Source organism: Phyllobates terribilis, unplaced genomic scaffold (assembly GCF_046119375.1).
Source record: "Phyllobates terribilis strain yellow unplaced genomic scaffold, ASM4611937v1 Scaffold_13__5_contigs__length_258822181, whole genome shotgun sequence".
Classification (NCBI taxonomy): Eukaryota; Metazoa; Chordata; class Amphibia; order Anura; family Dendrobatidae; genus Phyllobates; species Phyllobates terribilis.
In genome coordinates, this window is record NW_027362773.1 from 234,723,860 (window position 1) to 234,743,352 (window position 19,493).

The window sequence follows — 19,493 nt, forward strand, 5'->3', positions numbered from 1 at the left end:
CTGTTCAACAACATTTTTTGGGGGGATCAAATTATTATTTTTTTTTTTGGATATATTTATTACAAAAAAATATATGAAGTAAAGTCAGCACCATGTAAAATGTATTAGTATGTAGAGGTTCTACATCACATGGATTTATTTGGAAAATCTGATTCGAATGGAAGTTATTCAAGGTGAATTTAATGTTCCTTTTTGAGCTCCGGGGGTCTCCAAAGACCTCCTCTGAGCATAATAAATGTAGGGAATTTAACAAATAATAATAATACACCTTTGCAGCCCGCCATCCTGTCCTCCACACCTCTTCTTTTCACCTTCCCCGGTCAGGTGCATCTTCGTCAGCCAGCTTCACTTTGGCCTGAAGCTTCTGGCGGTCTTGGCGTCTGATGTGCCTGCACGCTGTGCCATTTTGGGACTTGTCATGGCGTCACAATATTCGCGCAGGGAAGTCAAAGGCCTAATCACACTGGAAGTTGTGGCGCAGAGTGAAACAGGTTAAACAAGATGTGCGTGATGAGGGAAGTCATTAAGAAAAGGCATGGAGGACTAGACAATGGGCTGCGAAGATGGTAAGAAAACTGAGCAGAGAGATGATTGTTATTATTATGCTTGGCCCTCTGTTATTCATCAAAATAATGGCCACATAGCTACTTTTTGCGGAATTCTTGTGGAGCGAAGTGCAAAAAATTTGCATTCTGAACAGTATGGGTTTTTGCAAAATAGAATTCAATACCGCTCAACAAATTTGCTCATTTCTAGCAGAATCTAGGAGGGTGATAAATAAAAAGAGGTATCTTTTATAAAGCTACCTAGCTGTTACTGACAAAATAAACCAGCCCTGTGTGCACTGAATGAGCTGCAAGGTAATTAAAGGAAAACCACATGCAGTAAATATGGGCATTTTCTTTTCTTAACAGCTGAGAGCTCTTGGATCCTAAGGGGAATCTGCTTACATTCCAGCAAAGCTTATGTCTTTTGTGAATCCTTTTTAATCATCCCTGAGCCAACCACAATATTATTCTTAAGTAAAAGAGAGCTCCTGCCAGGAAGCTGTAAAATATATATGTACGTCCCCAGCTGATCACACTGCTCCTAAATTATAAGCTATTAATTATAGACTGATAAAGATGCAAGAGATATGTCACCGTACTTCAGGTGGATGCTTTTCAAATTAGATGGACCATTGAAACCACCTGCTAGTCTAAATGCTGAGGGCCTCATGTCCCTCATCAGTATATTGCAGTGTTAACATTGTTACCAATTTTCCTAATTTCTCCAGGGCAAATACTAATTAATGGATACAGTTCGCAGCTGATTAGCAGTAGTTTCTTCAGTAATTACATTCGCATGCTAACTGTTCAGAAGAGTATTCCTAACCCAGTTCTTATTTCACTGAAAGACTAATTTGTTTTCTGAATTGTTCTGGCCCTTGAGATAATAGCTCCTTTTTATTCCGGTTTTCAGCCATTGTTGCTCGTTGCAGATGTTGTTAATTGAGTTTAACCTTAATTTTTTTTTTTTCTTTTAGTATCTATGTTTGTTTCTTAGGAAGAGGACCTGCCTTCTAAAAACAAATATGAATACAGCCATGTCGTAGATGAAATCTTAGCTGGCTAATGGTGCCAAATCCCAAACCACTGTTATTGAGCTCCATTGACCCTAATCATATTGACTCATGAAGTAATGAATTTTTAAGGGCTGCGATTGTGCAAGAAACTAAATAAAATGACTACAGCTTGAATCCTTGAGATTACGAGGACTAGTGTTTTAGGTAGTCTTTGGTTGAAGGCTTTGAATGTTTAAGTTTTGGGAAGGAAGGACAGAACATGGACAGTTTTTGAAAGAAAATGGCATTGTCTAGTCTTAAGGTCTCATCGTGAACGAACATTCCTAGGAATGCTTGCCAAACTGTGTGCCGATTACCCCATGAGCAGAACATTAATTTGTTAGGTGAAATGATCTTTTAGCTGCACAAAAGATAGGAAAGGAAAAAAAAAATGCTAATCAGCTCACCTTCCAAGGACGACAATTCAGCGTGAAAACCACTTGTATTCATATAGGAACCCTGGTAGACCTTGTTTGGTCAGGCTCTGGGGCAGAGAGTGTAAGATGTAGAAACATATCAGGTTGGTATCCAGGTTGGATATCAAAGAAAAGTCAATAAGGACCTTTCATAGCTGTTAGGGTATGTGCCCACGATGCGCAAATGAAGCGGAAATTTGCGCTTCATTTCCGCATGTCCTTTTCCCAGAAAACCGCATGCGGAATTTGGCATGCGTTTTTCGCGCGTAATTTGCGCTTTTTACACATGCGGAATTGCCTTGCGTATTCTACTGCGTTGTAGATGGCAATTCCGCATGCGTAAAAACACAAAGAATTGACATGCTGCGGAATATTCCGCACATCAAAAACGCTGTGGAAAATTCCGCAGCATGGGCATTACAATTGCGGAATGCCATAGGGGACCATGGCAGAAGGCTAACATGCGTAATTCATGCGTTTACGCTGCGGACATTTCCGCACAAAATACGCATGAATTACGCATCGTGGGCACATACCCTTAATAAGGGTTGCTCTCCTGAAACGTGTAAGCTTATGGATCCATGTTTTAATTTTCACATTTAAAATTTATGTTTTAACATTTTCCCATTGGTGCTGGAGCCCATTCCTCATGGACCCATTTTCCACCTGCACCTTGATCATCGTTCAAGGCAGCGCATTGTCCTATGTGAACAGGACTCCCGCTGCCGAGAACAATGGTGGTCTTTGCACTCTGAAGGATCTATTAAAGATCACTCATTGCACATCTGAAGCCAGGTTGGCCTGTGTAAATAGCCTATTAAATGACCACCAGGATGTTGGTGGCCATCTTAAATTGCGCTACGTGAAGTACAGTACAGACCAAAAGTTTGGACACACCTTCTCATTTAAAGATTTTTCTGTATTTTCATGACTATGAAAATTGTACATTCACACTGAAGGCATCAAAACTATGAATTAACACATGTGGAATTATATACTTAACAAAAAAGTGTGAAACAACTGAAAATATGTCTTATATTCTAGGTTCTTCAAAGTAGCCACCTTTTACTTTGATGACTGCTTTGCACACTCTTGGCATTCTCTTGATGAGCTTCAAGAGGTAGTCACCGGAAATGGTTTTCACTTCGCAGGTGTGCTCTGTCAGGTGCTTGCCTTATAAATGGGGTTGGGACCATCAGGTGTGTTGTGCAGAAGTCTGGTGGATACATGGCTGATAGTCCTACTGAATAGACTTAGCTGCTTTTTTCTTGCCATAATAAAAATTCTAAGTAAAGATAAAAGAGTGGCCATCATTACTTTAAGAAATGAAGGTCAGTCAGCCTGAAAAATTGGGTAAACTTTGAAAGTGTCCCCAAGTGCAGTTGCAAAAACCATCAAGCGCTACAAATAAACTGGCTCACATGAGGACCACCCCAGGAAAGGAAGACCAAGAGTCACTTCTGCTTCTGAGGATAAGTTTATCCGAGTCACCAGCCTCAGAAATTGCAGGTTAACAGCAGCTCAGATTAGAGACCAGGTCAATGCCACACAGAGTTCTAGCAGCAGACACATCTCTTCAACAACTGTTAAGAGGAGACTTTGTGCAGCAGGCCTTCATGGTAAAATAGCTGCTAGGAAACCACTGCTAAGGACAGGCAACAAGCAGAAGAGACTTGTTTGGGCTAAAGAACACAAGGAATGGACATTAGACCAGTCTAAATCTGTGCTTTGGTCTGATGAGTCCAAATTTGAGATCTTTGGTTCCAACCACAGTGTCTTTGTGCGACGCAGAAAAGGTGAACGGATGGAATCTACATGCCTGGTTCCCACCGTGAAGCATGGAGGAGGAGGTGTGATGGTGTGGGGTTGCTTTGCTGGTGACACTGTTGGGGATTTATTCAAAATTGAAGGCATACTGAACCAGCATGGCTACCACAGCATCTTGCAGCGGCATGCTATTCCATCCGATTTGCGTTTAGTTGGACCATCATTTATTTTTCAACAGGACAATGACCCCCAACACACCTCCAGGCTGTGTAAGGGCTATTTGACCAAGAAGGAGAGTGATGGGGTGCTAAGCTAGATGACCTGGCCTCCACAGTCACCCGACCTGAATCCAATCGAGATGGTTTGGGGTGAGCTGGACCGCAGAGTGAAGGAAAAAGGGCCAACAAGTGCTAAGCATCTCTGGGAACTCCTTCAACATTGTAGGAAGACCATTTCGGGTGACTACCTGTTGAAGCTCATCAAGAGAATGCCAAGAGTGTGCAAAGCAGTCATCAAAGCAAAAGGTGGCTACTTTGAAGAACCTACAATATAAGACATATTTTCAGTTGTTTCACACTTTTTTGTTAAGTATATAATTCCACATGTGTTAATTCATAGTTTTGATGCCTTCAGTGTGAATGTACAATTTTCATAGTCATGAAAATACAGAAAAATCTTTAAATGAGAAGGTGTGTCCAAACTTTTGGTCTGTACTGTATGTATGCATCTTTGGTTTCAGCTTAATCCAGGGTTCTTGTGAGAATCTAAAAACTATCAATAACATTTTAAGGAACTTTTTGTATCATGAAGTATGTTAAACATGTTTGTTATTATCTGAAATAATGATATACAAGAGGAAGTTATAATTCTTACAAGCAAAATGCTGTAAATACAGAGATTTTTGTTTTCTACTCATTGTTCTTTTTGCTTCCTAAACCAGTGGGAGATGTTTCTCACTTAATTTTAGTCTTTAGCTACACTGATTATAATTCCCCAACCAAAACTTGCCCTTTACACAAAGCAATAATGAATACAAAGTACGTGCAAGACCACTGAATAGCCAATACACATGTATTTATTAACGCATGAAATAAAAAAAAAAGTAAAAAAATAAATACACAAAAAAGAAAGAAGATTGGAAGATGATCTAGAAGAAAAAAAGTATACATTTACAGTAATAATTAGGGGATACAAAAACTTAATCACATGATTCCTAATATGTTTATTTTCAGAGCACATAAAAATCCAGCTGCAATAATTCAGAAAAGTTCACCCCCCTCCACCAGAGTAATGGGAGGCGCAAAGGTTCAAAGAGATGAGAAGAGCTGTAGGAAAACTAAAAGGCTAAAACCAAGAGGAGCATTGCTGGTGAAATGGGTGTCCGGAGTGGTGGCCTTTCTTGGATCCTCTTGATCTTATATGAAGTTTATCTTTACCATGCCGTCCACAAATCAGACTGTTTGTTCTAGAAAAGGAGAAGCTGAACAGAATTATATATATGGGATTGTGGGAAATATTCTGTATAACTTATAATTTCTTCATTGCAATCCCTCAACTTTTTGTATTTACGAGTCCAGAGGGCAGTCCTACTAGTGATTGACAGATATCTCTACAGGCACAGTCGTACACAGAAGACTGTCAATCATTGAATAGGACTTATTGCAACTTTTCCTACAAAACTGTATGTCCGATCAGCTCCCATGCTCTAGAACATCCTTCCGACAGATCAGACACCATTTTCAATATGCTAGGTTCCTTCTAAGGAGCATTTATACTGGTCAATCTCAGCCTGCTAACAAGGGTTTAAATATTATAAGTCAGTTGGTGCTAATTTTCTGGCAAGTTTACACAGGTCAATGAGTACCGATGACCATATAACATCATGTTATCAGCATCACTTACCCTGTATACACAGGATAGTCCATAATGGAGCATGGTAGGCATCAAGTGATTGATCTATTGGATTGTTGTATCAGAGAAATATTTACTACAACATATCTATGCTTTTTTGTGTTAAAAGATGGAAAGGTACATTCATTTTTTTTTTTTTTAAGTCACTCCTTCTTTTACGTGTGTGAGTAACTGCAAGTTACTACAAAATGAAATATTGTATTTGAGTGCATCTCTTAGATTTTGAAGACCTACATGTCCAAACACAAAGGGTTTGGGTGGTTTATGTAGTAATTATAACGGTTTGTTGCCTAGTTAAGTAAAATGTTTCGGTAGTAAAATCTAATGTATTTTATGACCATACACAATTTTATTAATGTTGATGTTTGCTCATCCCCGACAATGGTTTTAATGAATATAGATTTGGATATTTGCTCATTCCTGACAATGGATTTATTGAATATAGATTTGGAAAAAATAAAAAATGTTACCTACTCGAATACGGTTCCAATTATGTTTAATTATGCAGCCTTGAAATGATTTCTGCCAGATAGCAGGTGACTTTCTTTTGTAACACAGGTCTTATGTAGTCGCTTGCCATTTTCCGATCAGTGATTGCAGATGTCTGTTGTCAGTCAACTAATTACTGACATCATTATTTTAATTATTGCAGCTATCAACATTACATCTAATTACTTGTGGACTTCAAATCATAATCTCAGATGTTTCTTATCTGAACAGTGATTCTCTAAAATATATTTTATCCATTTTTAGTAGTAACACAACTTTTGGTTTATATTTATTTTATTTATTTCAAATAATAACCTATAATAAAAAGAAGTAGTGGCAACATTTCATTAAACCAAAATGGAATTATGTGTAATGGACACATTGAATTTTTTGTTTTTGCTATTATTAACTTTTCTTTTTATAGAAGCCACACGGGGCCTTACTCTTATTTCGGGCTCATTTAGGTATCCGTGATTGTTCACGTACGCAAAAAAATGGTATGAGTTTCATCAGTGTTTGGTCAGTATGTGAATTTTTACTATCATTCATTTTCATTGATTGATAAATAAATTGCAAAACGTCCTCTATTCTTTACAGTGTTAATCATGGACAGCACACCGATGCCATCCATGTGTTGTCTATGAATTGCACGGACCGGACCCATACATTTATATTGATACTTTTCATCCATGATTCCGGTAATAAACAGACATGTTTCACATGGACTGCAAAAAAAACACAGACAAGTTCTAAAGATTGTAATAGGTACATGTCCAATCCGGAAAACTACAAATACATCACGTACTTGAAAAACAGATGTCTGATTAAGTTCTTATATAAAGGATTAGAACCCCTTAGTTCCGAAGGATATTTTCCTGTTGCTTATTAAATAGTTACTTGTACAGAATTGTCTGGTTTAAGATGTGACAAATTAAGTATAGGTTTTCATATACAATTTTATGGCCAATCACTGTACTCTTCAAGATAAATGCATAGAGATCTATGTATGCTTCCGGTCCGTACAATCATCTTCTTCCTCCATAATTTTACTTCTTTAACCTTTCTGATGAGCAAGGGATTGGTCAAGTTGAATTTCAACTCATCTGATTGTATAGATTTCCCTGAGATAGTAAGAGCCACAAACCTTCTATCATTTACAGAAATAATATGGTCTAAGCCAAAATACGTGTTATTGGTGGAGATAAGGGGTTGTCCAGTGAAAACAAGTTACAACCTAGCCATAGGACCATAGGATAGGTGATATATTGCTGATCAGTGGATGTCCCACAACTGGGACTCACAACAATTGACAAATTGTGTGATTTTTTAACTTTTTTTTTCTCCATTAAAATATGTAGCGGCAGGTCGGATGTCCTACTGCTGCTCTATTCATTCTTAATGGAGCTGCCGAAAAAAGGCAGTGTGCCATGCTAGCCAGCCCCTTAAGGAATTGGAAGTGGAAGAAAATGCACAGGTCAACTCCATTCTGCCAATAAATAGATGTCCGAGGAAGGAATTGAACCAACTTCAAAAAGCATTGCTTGTAATAAACTTATTCATCCAGTACCTGCGAAACATGCAACCTTGTTGGCAGCCCCCGGACTCCACCGCCGATACTTCTCCTACACCAAGTTCTGCCAATAGGTTCAGGTCCCGGTGGTAGGACTCCCAGTGATTAACAAATTATCACTTCTCCTATGAATAAGTGAAAGCTTGTTTTCACCGGAAAACACCTTAAGGCCATGGCCCCACTATTAGTATTTGGTCAGTATTCGGTCAGTATTTTTTCTCAAGAGTGGGGTTCAAAACCAGGAGTGGGTGATAAATGCAGAATTGGTGCACCTGTTTTTATTATACTTGTTCCTCACCTGGTTTTGGCTTCCACTCTTGAAAAAACATACTGACCGAATACTGACCAAATACTGATAGTTGGGCTGTGGCCTAAAGGAAAGATACCAGTTGTCTGACCGCTAATTATATCTATGACTAGTTTAAAGAGGTCATCTATAATCGGTCAAAATTGATGCAAAGATAATAGGATAAGCAATACTTATCTGTAGAAGCCTCTTCTGCTCCAGCACCTCCTCCTCTCCAATGGTCTTTGTTTACAGTGCTGAAATGCTCCGTCTGCAATACTTGACTGATTTGTGATTGGCTGCAGAAGTCACATGTTTTAGACAGGATGATGCCATTGGTGTGGCTAGGGCATTACAAAGTAATGGTTATTTTGTAATTTTAAAATATTGCTTGGACAAAGTTTGGTCAGTCGTGGACAAACTTACCCATGTAGCCTCAGAAAAACAAAGCGGACAGTGCAAGGTGTTAACTGTTAATTTTCCTATGGACTCTTATATTGGTGTTTAGGTTAACGACCATTAATATTGATTATTTGTTTAATATGTCCAACACATAAATTCTATGCACACGTGAATATATACACTGTACATATAATATAGGATATATAATGAGCTAAAGTATGTTATCCATAAATGCGAATTACTCTATTGGAGTGGAACATTGTAATTACATTTCTAATGTAGGATGACTTGTTCCTTGCATGCTTTGAGCTTTGTGTTTTCTGAGAAACAACATCTATCTTCTAAGATATGATGGATGAATAGAAATGTGTGTTATTGCTTGTTTGGATCATTATGAGCTGAAATATATCAAACTCCAGATTTGCTAAGCAAACCAATCTTCTTTGCCTTATTCTTTTTCAGTTTGGAAATAATAACAACTACATGAATATGGCAGAAGCCAATAATGCATTTCTTGCTGCAAATGAGGTAGGTGTACTTTTATCTCTTTTCATATACATCTGTTTGCTTAGATAATTTAGCAGACAGGGGATAAATAAGATTGAAACTCTGCATCTGAATGTGTTTCATGAAGCACAAAATAAAGACTTTAATGAGAAAGAAAATAACCTGACAGTACTACATTACCACTCAATTTAGCCGCCCATAAGGCAGTTACGCCTGTAGCCCGCAATGCAGGAGACACATGCCTAATGGGAAATCAAGCATATAGAGAGGGGCGGGCATTTTGGCAAATATATGCTACATATATGGATTTTTAAGAAAATTCTTTAGTCTCAACTAGAGATGAACAAATTGATTCAAGTGGAATTATATTCTCGAATTTTACAAGAATTTGTATTTCCCAGTGCATTTTTTTTGTAATTCACTCCTACCAATTCAGCAAAATGGAAGTAAAATTGGACTGTCCTCGAATTTTACAAAAAATGTATATTTATCAGAATACATTTGATGCAGTTTGGGGGCTGGCTGTGGCCACCATTTTGTTGAACCACAGATGGGAAAGCAAATTATTGGAAAAAAAATTATTCATCTCACCGATACCACCGCCCTTTCATCCCACCATCCGGACCTCTACATGTCTTCTTTTTCCATTCTACCATCTTTTGCATCCTCTTCGGCCTCTTAACTCCAAGTAGGAACTTCTGGCATGACTAGGCTCCTGACCTTCCTGTGCAACGTGTTGTCAGAGGACTAATCATGGCGGAAGTCTTGACCTGAAGTTAGTAGGCCCAAAGAGAAGGCGAACTATGGGGGAAGGAGAAAAATAAAGGACACATAGGAGCGGAGGTGGACTGCAGGCATGGAGGGACAGGTGAGTGGTGAGGTGAGCATTATTATTTTTTCCTTTTTTACACCCTACGTTTAGGTTTCTCAAGACACCCAAGAGCATAATAACAAACATTCAATTTGCATCAAATAAGTTTTCTGCACATTGAATTTCCCTGTAAAATTTGCTTGATTTTCAGAATTTCAATCCACTCATCTCTAGTCTCAACACATTTTTTTGTCATACGGAATGATTATCTGGGGTTTTATCAGGAAAACTGCTATTATTGGAGGAAGCAGCATAAATATAACTAATTGTCAGTCGGGTCACTAGAAATTTTGTCTGTCTAAAGAGCTGGCCTCTCCTGAATAAAAAAAAAAAGAAAAAGAAAAGAAAAAGACAGCCTAACATGGTGTAAAATTGTAAAAATAATTAAGCAAATTTGTCAAGTGTCTTTTTTTAGGCGTGGAAAATGTGCCAGACAATCTTAAAATGTGCCAGATTTATTAAAGTTTATCATGATGTTCAATAAATTTGGCGCATCCTTTAGACCCTGTAATGTATGTTAGCACCAATTTTTAGTTGGCATATTTTGTGCCAGAAATTGACATCAAAATTTTGGTGAACGATGATGCATTTTACCCACTTTCTAGTGAGTCCACAACATTTTATGGCGCATTTGGCATAATAAATCTCTCCCAATATACACTATCCTACCAATTTGGTATCTCAGTGGTTAGCACTGCAGCCTTCCACCACTGGGGTCCTCGGTTCAAATCCCACCAAGGACAACATCTACTAGGAGTTTGTATGTTCTCCCCGTGTTTGCGTGGGTTTCCTCCAAGTTCTCCAGTTTCCTCTAACATTCCAAAGACTTACTGATAGGGAATTTATTTTGTGAGCCCCAATGGGGACAGTGCCCATAATGTCTGCAAAGCGCTGTGGAATTAATGGTGCTATACAAGTGAGTAAAATAAATAAATAAAAATAAATTCCTGGTGCTCCTCTCCTATGGTTCTCTGTGCTCCCTCTTCCAGCTGTAGCCAGTCACTGCCCTGTAGACTTTGTTCTTGTTTTACAAGATATTGGACACCCCTACAGTGAGTGTTGCAATGTCCATGTGCCATTTTTCTTCAGAAGAGGAAGTTTAGAGACTGGGGACCTGAGTGTATTTTTACACCTTGTTGGGCTGTTTTTTCTATAGGTGTGAATAACCCTCTTAAACACACAAAAAACATATATTTTTTAGTCTTAATAACCTGGTGGCACTTCTAACTAACTTGACTTGACTGTGCACCCAGACTCAAGTCTGAAATATATTTGTTTGGCTATCACACATGGCAAATTTTGGACAGTTTTCTGAAAATTCTTCTAATATGTTAATGTCCCTATTCAAGCCGAGTACAGTAGATGTGCTGATCAGTAGGACTATTTCAAAATTAGAATTCCAGTCACTCGTTCCATCTTTCCTATGACCATCAAGACTTGCTTAGATAATCGAATAATGTTTGGCATGGGGCCCGGCATTTATTTGTGATAATGAACACAGAACCCCATCTGTAAAGATAACATAATGTTTCATTCTGTAGAATTTCTTCCTACATTTGAATCGAGCATTGATGAAAAGTCCGCTACTAGCAGCTGTTAAGAGACAATTTAATTCCAGCTGTGATAATTCACCGTGGCAGACATAGGCTGTTATATGTTGATACAACAACCTCTCTACATTTGCATTTTTATCAAAAGGAACAAATGCTTTCAACATTTCCGTACAGATGGCATTCAACCATCTACACCCTAGTTAATGTATTTCTCTTCTATATAGCTTTTTTTTATTTAAAAGCATAAACATTTGAATGTATCCTATATGCCATAATCATAAGAAAATGATGATAGATAAACCTTTTTGTTTATACTGAAGAACATTTATGAATTACGGAGATTTGAATTGTACAATTTTGCTTTCCTAGTTTTTTTCTTCTCTGATTATAATCTGATTATTATAGTTGCAAGATTATCGTAGATAGCAATTTTACTGTGTTTGTAATTGTATCAATGCTTTCTTTGTGCAGAAGCAGCAGTGGACTGATGAATGTTTTAAGGTACTCTTTGTTTCATATTTTTTTTCTTGTTGCATTTATGTAATTTACAAAATTACCACCGGTAAATTTTATATACAGTTACTAACATATTGCCTTTTTCGTCTAAGTGAACAGTGTAATGTTTGAATTTAGAATTGACTCTAAGAGCTTTTATACAGTTGTGTACAGTGTTCATAATTACTTATGGTGTATTAGTCATTACAGGTCTTAGGCCTATTCTATTGGGTAACATGACAAATAAGTAAAATATTTATATTGCAATATGTCAATTATCTCTCGGTCACATTGGTGCAGGTTCTCTAATAGAGCATCTACTATATAATCGGCTTATCCCGTCTGTCTGTCCGTCCAGGAAATCCTGCTTCGCTGATTGGACCGGCTGCGGCCAATCAGCGACGTGGGATTTCAGAACAAGATGGCGGCCGGTCAGCGGCGATGCAGCTGGGAGATGCTCACAGCGGAAGTACCCGCACAGGCAGCGCCGCTCCACGGTCCTCACTAACACGGTTCGCTGATTGGTCGCGGCCGGTGGATGCTGGGTGTGACACGATGGGGGATAACCCCGCCCACAGCCCGTCACTCACAGTGGTACGTGGAACAGGAGACCCCTGGCTGCAGCCACAAATAGTTGTGATGTAAGCGGAAGCAAGAGCCAGCTGCAGCCGGGGGAATTACGTGCTGGCTGTGCGTGGTCAGTGATGTTGTCACAAGCAGTATTGACAACATGACGTAATTACAAAATTCATTAGGGGCCCTGGGGGGATACATTGGGGGGTTAATTTAAAGTAGTGCACAACCCATTTAAACACTGCTTCGCTGATTAGTCGCGCCCGGTCGGCCGCATACATATTCTAGAATACCCGATGCGTTAGAACCCTTCAGTAGGGTTATCAATAAGGGAACAACTAAAACATTAAACTTTAGGAGGGCGAAGTTTGATCAGCTGAAAGAAAACCTTCAACTTATAGACTGGGACAAAGTTCTTAATCAAGGAAATACGAATAGTAAATGGGAAACCTTCAAAAGAATTCTGAATACTCAGTGCGAGAGGTATATACCGTATGGGAATAAAAGGGCCAGAAATAAGAGGAAACCAATATGGTTGAATAAGAACGTAAAAGGGGCGTTAAATAGCAAAAAAGAGGCATTCAAGAGATTAAAACAGGAAAACAGTAAGGAGGCACTAATGTGTTACAAGGAAAAAACGAGAACCTGTAAAAAACAAATAAAATTAGCAAAGGAGGAAACAGAGAGACGTATTGCTAGGGAAAGTAGATCAAATCCCAAACTGTTCTTTACATATATAAATAGTAAAAGGATTAAATCGAATAATATTGGACCGATAAAAAGTGAGGAAGGCAAAATCATAGAGAAAGATGAGGATAAAGCTAATCTATTAAATAAATTTTTTTCGTCAACTTTCACAAAGGAAAAAGAACTAACAGGCGAAATGAGAAGTGACAAACTTAATGCTCCACTAAGTATGACAAATCTAACCCAAGCTGGGGTACAGAAACGCCTCAGTAACATTAAAATAAACAAATCACCAGGACCTGATGGCATACACCCACGGGTACTAAGGGAACTAAGTAATGTGATAGACAGACCGTTATATCTTATATTTAAGGACTCTGTTGAGACTGGGTCTGTACCACTTGATTGGCGACAGGCGAATGTAGTGCCAATATTCAAAAAGGGAGCGAAAAGTGATGCCGGAAACTATCGGCCGGTGAGTCTGACGTCCGTTGTGGGCAAAATTTTTGAAGGCTTTATTAATGAGGCAATCATGGAGCATCTTGATGCTAATAATCTATTAACCCCGAACCAACATGGATTCATGAGGAATCGCTCCTGCCAAACAAACCTGATTGACTTCTACGAGGAGGTTAGCTCTCGAGTAGATCAGGGGGAACCAGTGGATGTCGTGTATCTCGACTTCTCAAAAGCGTTCGATAGCGTGCCACATAATAGGTTGGTATACAAAATGAGAATGATGGGGCTGGGGGAAAATGTCTGCAAGTGGGTAGCTAACTGGCTAAAGAATAGAAGGCAGAGGGTGGTTATAAATGGAATATACTCAGATTGGGTAAGCGTCACTAGTGGGGTACCACAGGGGTCTGTATTAGGCCCAATGTTATTTAATATCTTTATTAACGACATAGTCAACGGGATAAATAGTAAAATATCAATATTTGCAGATGACACAAAGTTATGTAAAACAATTAATACAAAAGAGGACAGTGCAGACCTACAGAGGGATTTGGATAAGCTGGGTAGGTGGAGCATTAAATGGCAAATGAGGTTTAACGAGGAGAAATGTAAGGTCATACATATGGGAAGGAAAAATGGAAGTCACCAGTACTCACTGAATGGGAAACCATTGGGGAATTCAGAGATGGAGAAGGACTTGGGCATCTTGATTGATAGCAAACTAAATTGGAGTGCCCAAAGTCAGGCCGCTGCTGTAAGGGCAAACAGGGTAATGGGATGTATCAGAAGAGGTATAGCTGCAAAGGATGAGAACATTGTTCTTCCACTGTACAAAGCACTGGTCAGACCACACTTGGAATACTGTGCTCAGTTATGGGCCCCAATATATAGAAAGGATATAAATGAGCTTGAAAAGGTACAAAGGAGGGCAACAAAATTAATAAGGGGAATGGAGGGACTGCAATACCCAGAGAGGTTGGCAAAACTAGGACTATTCAGCCTGGAAAAGAGAAGGTTGAGGGGGGACATAATAAATGTGTACAAATATGTTAGGGGACAGTATAGAGACCTTGCCCGGGATTTGTTCAAAAGGAGGGATATTACGGTAACAAGAGGGCATTCACTAAGACTGGAAGAGAAAAGGTTTCAGCACCAGCATAGGAAGGGGTTCTTTACGGTAAGAGCAGTGAGAATATGGAATTCACTGAGTGAGGAGACGGTAATGTCGGATTCACTAAACCAGTTCAAGCGGGGACTGGATGCTTTTCTAGATACCAGGCAGATTTCTGCATATACTTAAAAATAGAATAAAATAGTAGGTTGATACAGGGATTTATTCTGACTGCTGGTTTCAGAGTCGGGAGGGAATTTTTCCTCAGGTGAAGATTGGCTAAGTCATTTGGGGTTTTTGCCCTCCTCTGGATCAACTTTAGCAATTACAGAACTAACAGGTCGAACTTGATGGACGCAAGTCTTTATTCGGCTTTACTAACTATGTAACTATGTAACTATGTAACCATCTAGTGTAAACATATTGGTCAAGCCCGCTAACAAACATCTAAACGGTTCTCTTAAACTAAACAGGCAATAATTTTCCTCCATATTCCATCACACACTCTTTAATCCATTTCTATTAGAGGTTCTGGAGAGAAGAGGGTCTAGAGTAGAGATGAGCAGATTGCTTCGTGCAATCCACGGTCCGGTCAGTGCTCTTTAGCCGTGGACAGGAGCAACATGAATTTCCTTACCCTCAGGGATCCTGGACTTTGGCTTATGATTAGCCGGACTGGTCAAGCGTCACCTGTGTACTGCACGCCGCACACCAGGCCGACTAATTAAATGCTGCACCGCAGGACCCATTATCCATGAAGTTGGTCGGGGGCTGCAAGAAGTGATCCACTCATCTCTAGTCATAAGTGGGTATGCTGACTATGAGCTGTGAAAAGTGACTGGAAGTGCCCATAGAACTATCTACCAAATGCATGTTTGGCCAATGACTAGGTTTCTTGATTCCCTTTATATATGCACTCTCAACTTGGTCAAATGATTGTGTATTTTCAATAGGAAAAAAGCAATCATCCACTGCCAGACATCTCTAGATGCAGCTTATTTACTGCAAGAACAAAAAGATTAGGCTTTGAAATTCAAGTAGTCCAATCTAGTGATGAGCGAGCATGCTCGTTACTCAAGATTTACAAGCATGCTTGGGTGTTTTCCGAGTATCTTCTGCGTGCTCGAATGTTATGTTTGAGTCAGTGTGTGTGCATGATTAGCGACTGTTTGACAGCTTTAATACATGTGAGGAATGCCTGTTTGTTAGGCATTCCTCACATGTATTAAAGCTGTAAAACAGTCACAAATCATGCACACGGAGTGACTCAAACATAACATTAGAGCACTCTGCAAATACTCGGTGAGCACCTGAGCATGCTCACCGAAAGGGTTAACAGGACACGCTCGCTCATCACTAGTCCAATCCTTTTTCCATTGACTTTATCTGTCAGGAGAAATTCAGGCAGCTCCCAGACACAGAGAGATTTAAGCTTAACAGGTAGAAGAGTGGCTGAAGGAGGTCAACAAATTCATCGCATTGTATGCCAAAATAATGGCGCATATTATGACAGAAATGTACTCCAGCACCAGGCGCATAGCAGCTAATTAATCCTCCTAAATACATTAAGAGGAGCAAGTCTCCTTGCTCTTTCGGCACACTTTAGGATGTTTGTCAAATCGGTCCGAGCACAGACCACAATGAGTCACGGTTTCATAGATATATATGAAGCTGTCATGGATTGGGAGACCTTAGGCCAATCCATACATTGCATTCCACTTAAAGTTTTGATTATTTGCTAATGTAACAAGTGACTGCTATTCTTTTAAATAACCATACTAAATTATTACTATTGTGTAGAGTTGGGTGAATTTGTTCAAGCGGAATTGAATTCTACTCAAATTTTACAAAATCCGTATTCTCCAAAATTGCTGTTTTTGCTAAACTGTGGAGGGCGAACTAAAGGTTTGAAAAAACAAAAAAACTAATATATATCTCAATGCTCAGCTCTCCGCCACTTTTGCTGCTCACTGACTTCCATATGGTCCTTTATGCTTCTTCTTGCCGCCACACACTGAAATACCAGGCATCTTCACGTTAGTCCGGGACTTCCAGACGCGACTTGGCCCAAGACCTTCTGGCATAGAGTGTACTTCGTAAGGTTGTGGCTGACATTGATGATATCTCTGCGACCTTATAACAAGCTTATTCAGAGATACACCGTGCCTATTCGCGGTTGGAAGTTCCAACCTAGTGTAAAGATGCTCTGAGTTTTAGCACACGGCGGTATAAAGAAGAGGCTCTGAGGGCTGTATGGGGGGCTATGAGCAGTGAAGTATTTGCTTTTTTTTCCTCTATATCTTATGTTTATTATGGGGTCTCATGTTACGTGACATTCAATTTTTGGAGAATAAACTTTCTGTGGCATGAATGTCCCGTTGAAGTCTGCGCGATTTAGCCAATATGAATCTCCTTCTATCTGCTAATCTCTACTATCAGGCTCATTTCGTTCATTCATTTCTAACCCATTAGTATTTTTAGCAGCTCTTCTTTAAACTGGAAACTCCACTCAATCAAAACCAATAATTGTTATTTGAGATATTATATGGTGTCCTATTATAGGAACAGCTGAATGCATAGCAAACATTTGCACCTCCGTATAGGTCACCACCAATCTCTAGCAGCGGAAATATTTATTGAAATAATATTTCTAAGGTTTAATTACACTGATAATGAAAACAAGTTAAAACGCCACATAACAAGAATGAGTGTTTACCCACACTGTTAATGTGATATGTTCGATTTCATTAAGCAGTAATGGTGTAGCAAATGAGTCACAAATTACTGTTGCATCTGTTAGAAGACCACGTTAGTGCCAAATAACTGCAAATGCAACCATTGGCTTATGTTCATTAGCCAATTGCTTCTGATCATGGCTAATCTATCTACGGTGGATGAGAGAGTTGGAGTTTCTGTAATGTGGAAAGTGACACTGTTTTTTGTCTAAGCAAAAATTGAAAAAAATATATCGATATAATCCCCCCCCCCCAATGCGCTGGCTTCAGAATAAATTGTGCTTTGCATCAAAAGTGATTATTTGAGCTTCAACAATCTATCCAAATAGCATTTTCCTATAGAATTGCAGGGCTCATCACTCCTGACCTCTAATGACAGCTGACAAGCAAAAGGATTTTTTTTTTTGCTTTTTTGGCCACAGTATACCTCCCTCATACAGCTCGCGGTTATTAATTTCTATCATCATTAACAGTTTGAAGAATGACAATGTATTGCAGCTAATGAGATCATTCCTTAGAATACATCTTTTTTTTTTTCCTTTTTAACCAGCATGCAAAACTCTGTCTAAATAATATAAATTGTGTTTACTGCACAATGGCGGAATAATTATGTTTTATTATAGTTAACAGACATGTAATGAGGACTGTATCTGTCATCTGTGCTGCCCTAGATCATTAATAAACATACTATACCCATTGATCTTAGAGTGGTCAGGGTGCCCATTTTAATTATATGAATAATATTTTAGATTAGTTTGAATAGTAAGTATTTATTTTTTGTACCTTATTTATTCTTTTTCCATGTACGATTTTATTTTACAATTATAATTCTTGCAAATTGTTGTACTTATTTTTTCCATTCCTATACTTAGAAAATTATTTAAAATTTAATCTAACATTTCTGTCAAGCTGTTAGTAATACTATCTTGGTGGCATTGATTTTAGACCTAGAAGTACAATTTTATTTGTACATACAAACATGCTTAACCCCTTCACCACCTTGTGATTTTCCATTTTTGCTCTTTTTTTTTTTTTTTGCTCCCCTTCTTCCCAGAGCCATAACTTTTCTTAAATTTTCCATCAATATAGCCGAATGAGGGCTTGTTTTTTGCGGGACGAGTTGTACTTTTGAATGACACAATTTATTTTACCATACAGCCTACTGGAAAATGGGGAAAAAAAATTCCAAGTGCGGTGAAATTGCAAAAAAAGTGCAATTATCTTTTGTTTTTTGTTTTTTCATGTTCACTAAATACTAAAACTGACCTGCCAGTATGACTCTCCAGGTCAGTACGAGTACACAGATACCAAACATGTATAGTTTCTTTTTTAATTTAAGTGGTGAAAAAAAAAATTTGTAAGAAAAAAAACGTTAGCGTCTCCATTTTTTGGGATCTGGGGCCGGATGAGGGATTATATTTTGCTTTATTTTCAGTGGGGCAAAAGGGGGTGATTTGAACTTTTAGTGTTTTTTTTTTTTATTTTTTAAAAACTTTTTTTTTTAACTGGCTTCAATAGTCCCCTTAAGATACTTGAAGCTGCGATTGTCTAATCACTTGTGCTAGAAGTAGACATGCTATGTGTAACCGAAATTATGATCTCATATAAACTCCGGCCACGCATCGGCGTTCATAGGAGATTTACATGGACAGGCACGGGGTCTTCGTCTTCTGCAGACCACTGGCTTTCATGCCAACCCAGTGTTGACACCGACCATGGCAGTTTAACCCCTTAGATGCTGCAGTCAATGGTGACTACTGCATCTAGATGGTTAACAGAGTATGGGGCTTCTTCTTTAACCCCATCGGCACCCTGAAATCATGATTGTGTGGCCCTGATGGTTGCCATGGCAATTCACTACTAAACAACGGCCTTAGAGTCTTCCAACTGTAGGGGCTTGTTCAGAAGTTAGCAACATTTAATTGGTAAAATTACATTTTTCTTTCCTGTCATGCCATTTTCTATTTATTCCTAAAAAGCACCTGAAGGGTTAATAAACTACCTGACACCAGTTTTGAATATGTTGAGGGGCACTATTTTTAAGGTATCACTTTTTTGGGG

At 38.8% G+C, this 19,493-nt stretch overlaps 1 protein-coding gene across 1 annotated transcript in view; it reads left to right on the forward strand.

Annotated features, from left to right (window-relative positions):
- TOX3 (TOX high mobility group box family member 3) overlaps positions 1 to 19,493 on the forward strand; it is a 150,158-nt gene that overhangs the window by 81,933 nt on the left and 48,732 nt on the right. The window contains exons 2-3 of the mRNA XM_073659353.1: positions 8,907 to 8,972; positions 11,847 to 11,876. Coding sequence (XP_073515454.1) covers positions 8,907 to 8,972; positions 11,847 to 11,876 — 96 coding nt within the window. The remainder of the gene's footprint in view (positions 1 to 8,906; positions 8,973 to 11,846; positions 11,877 to 19,493) is intronic.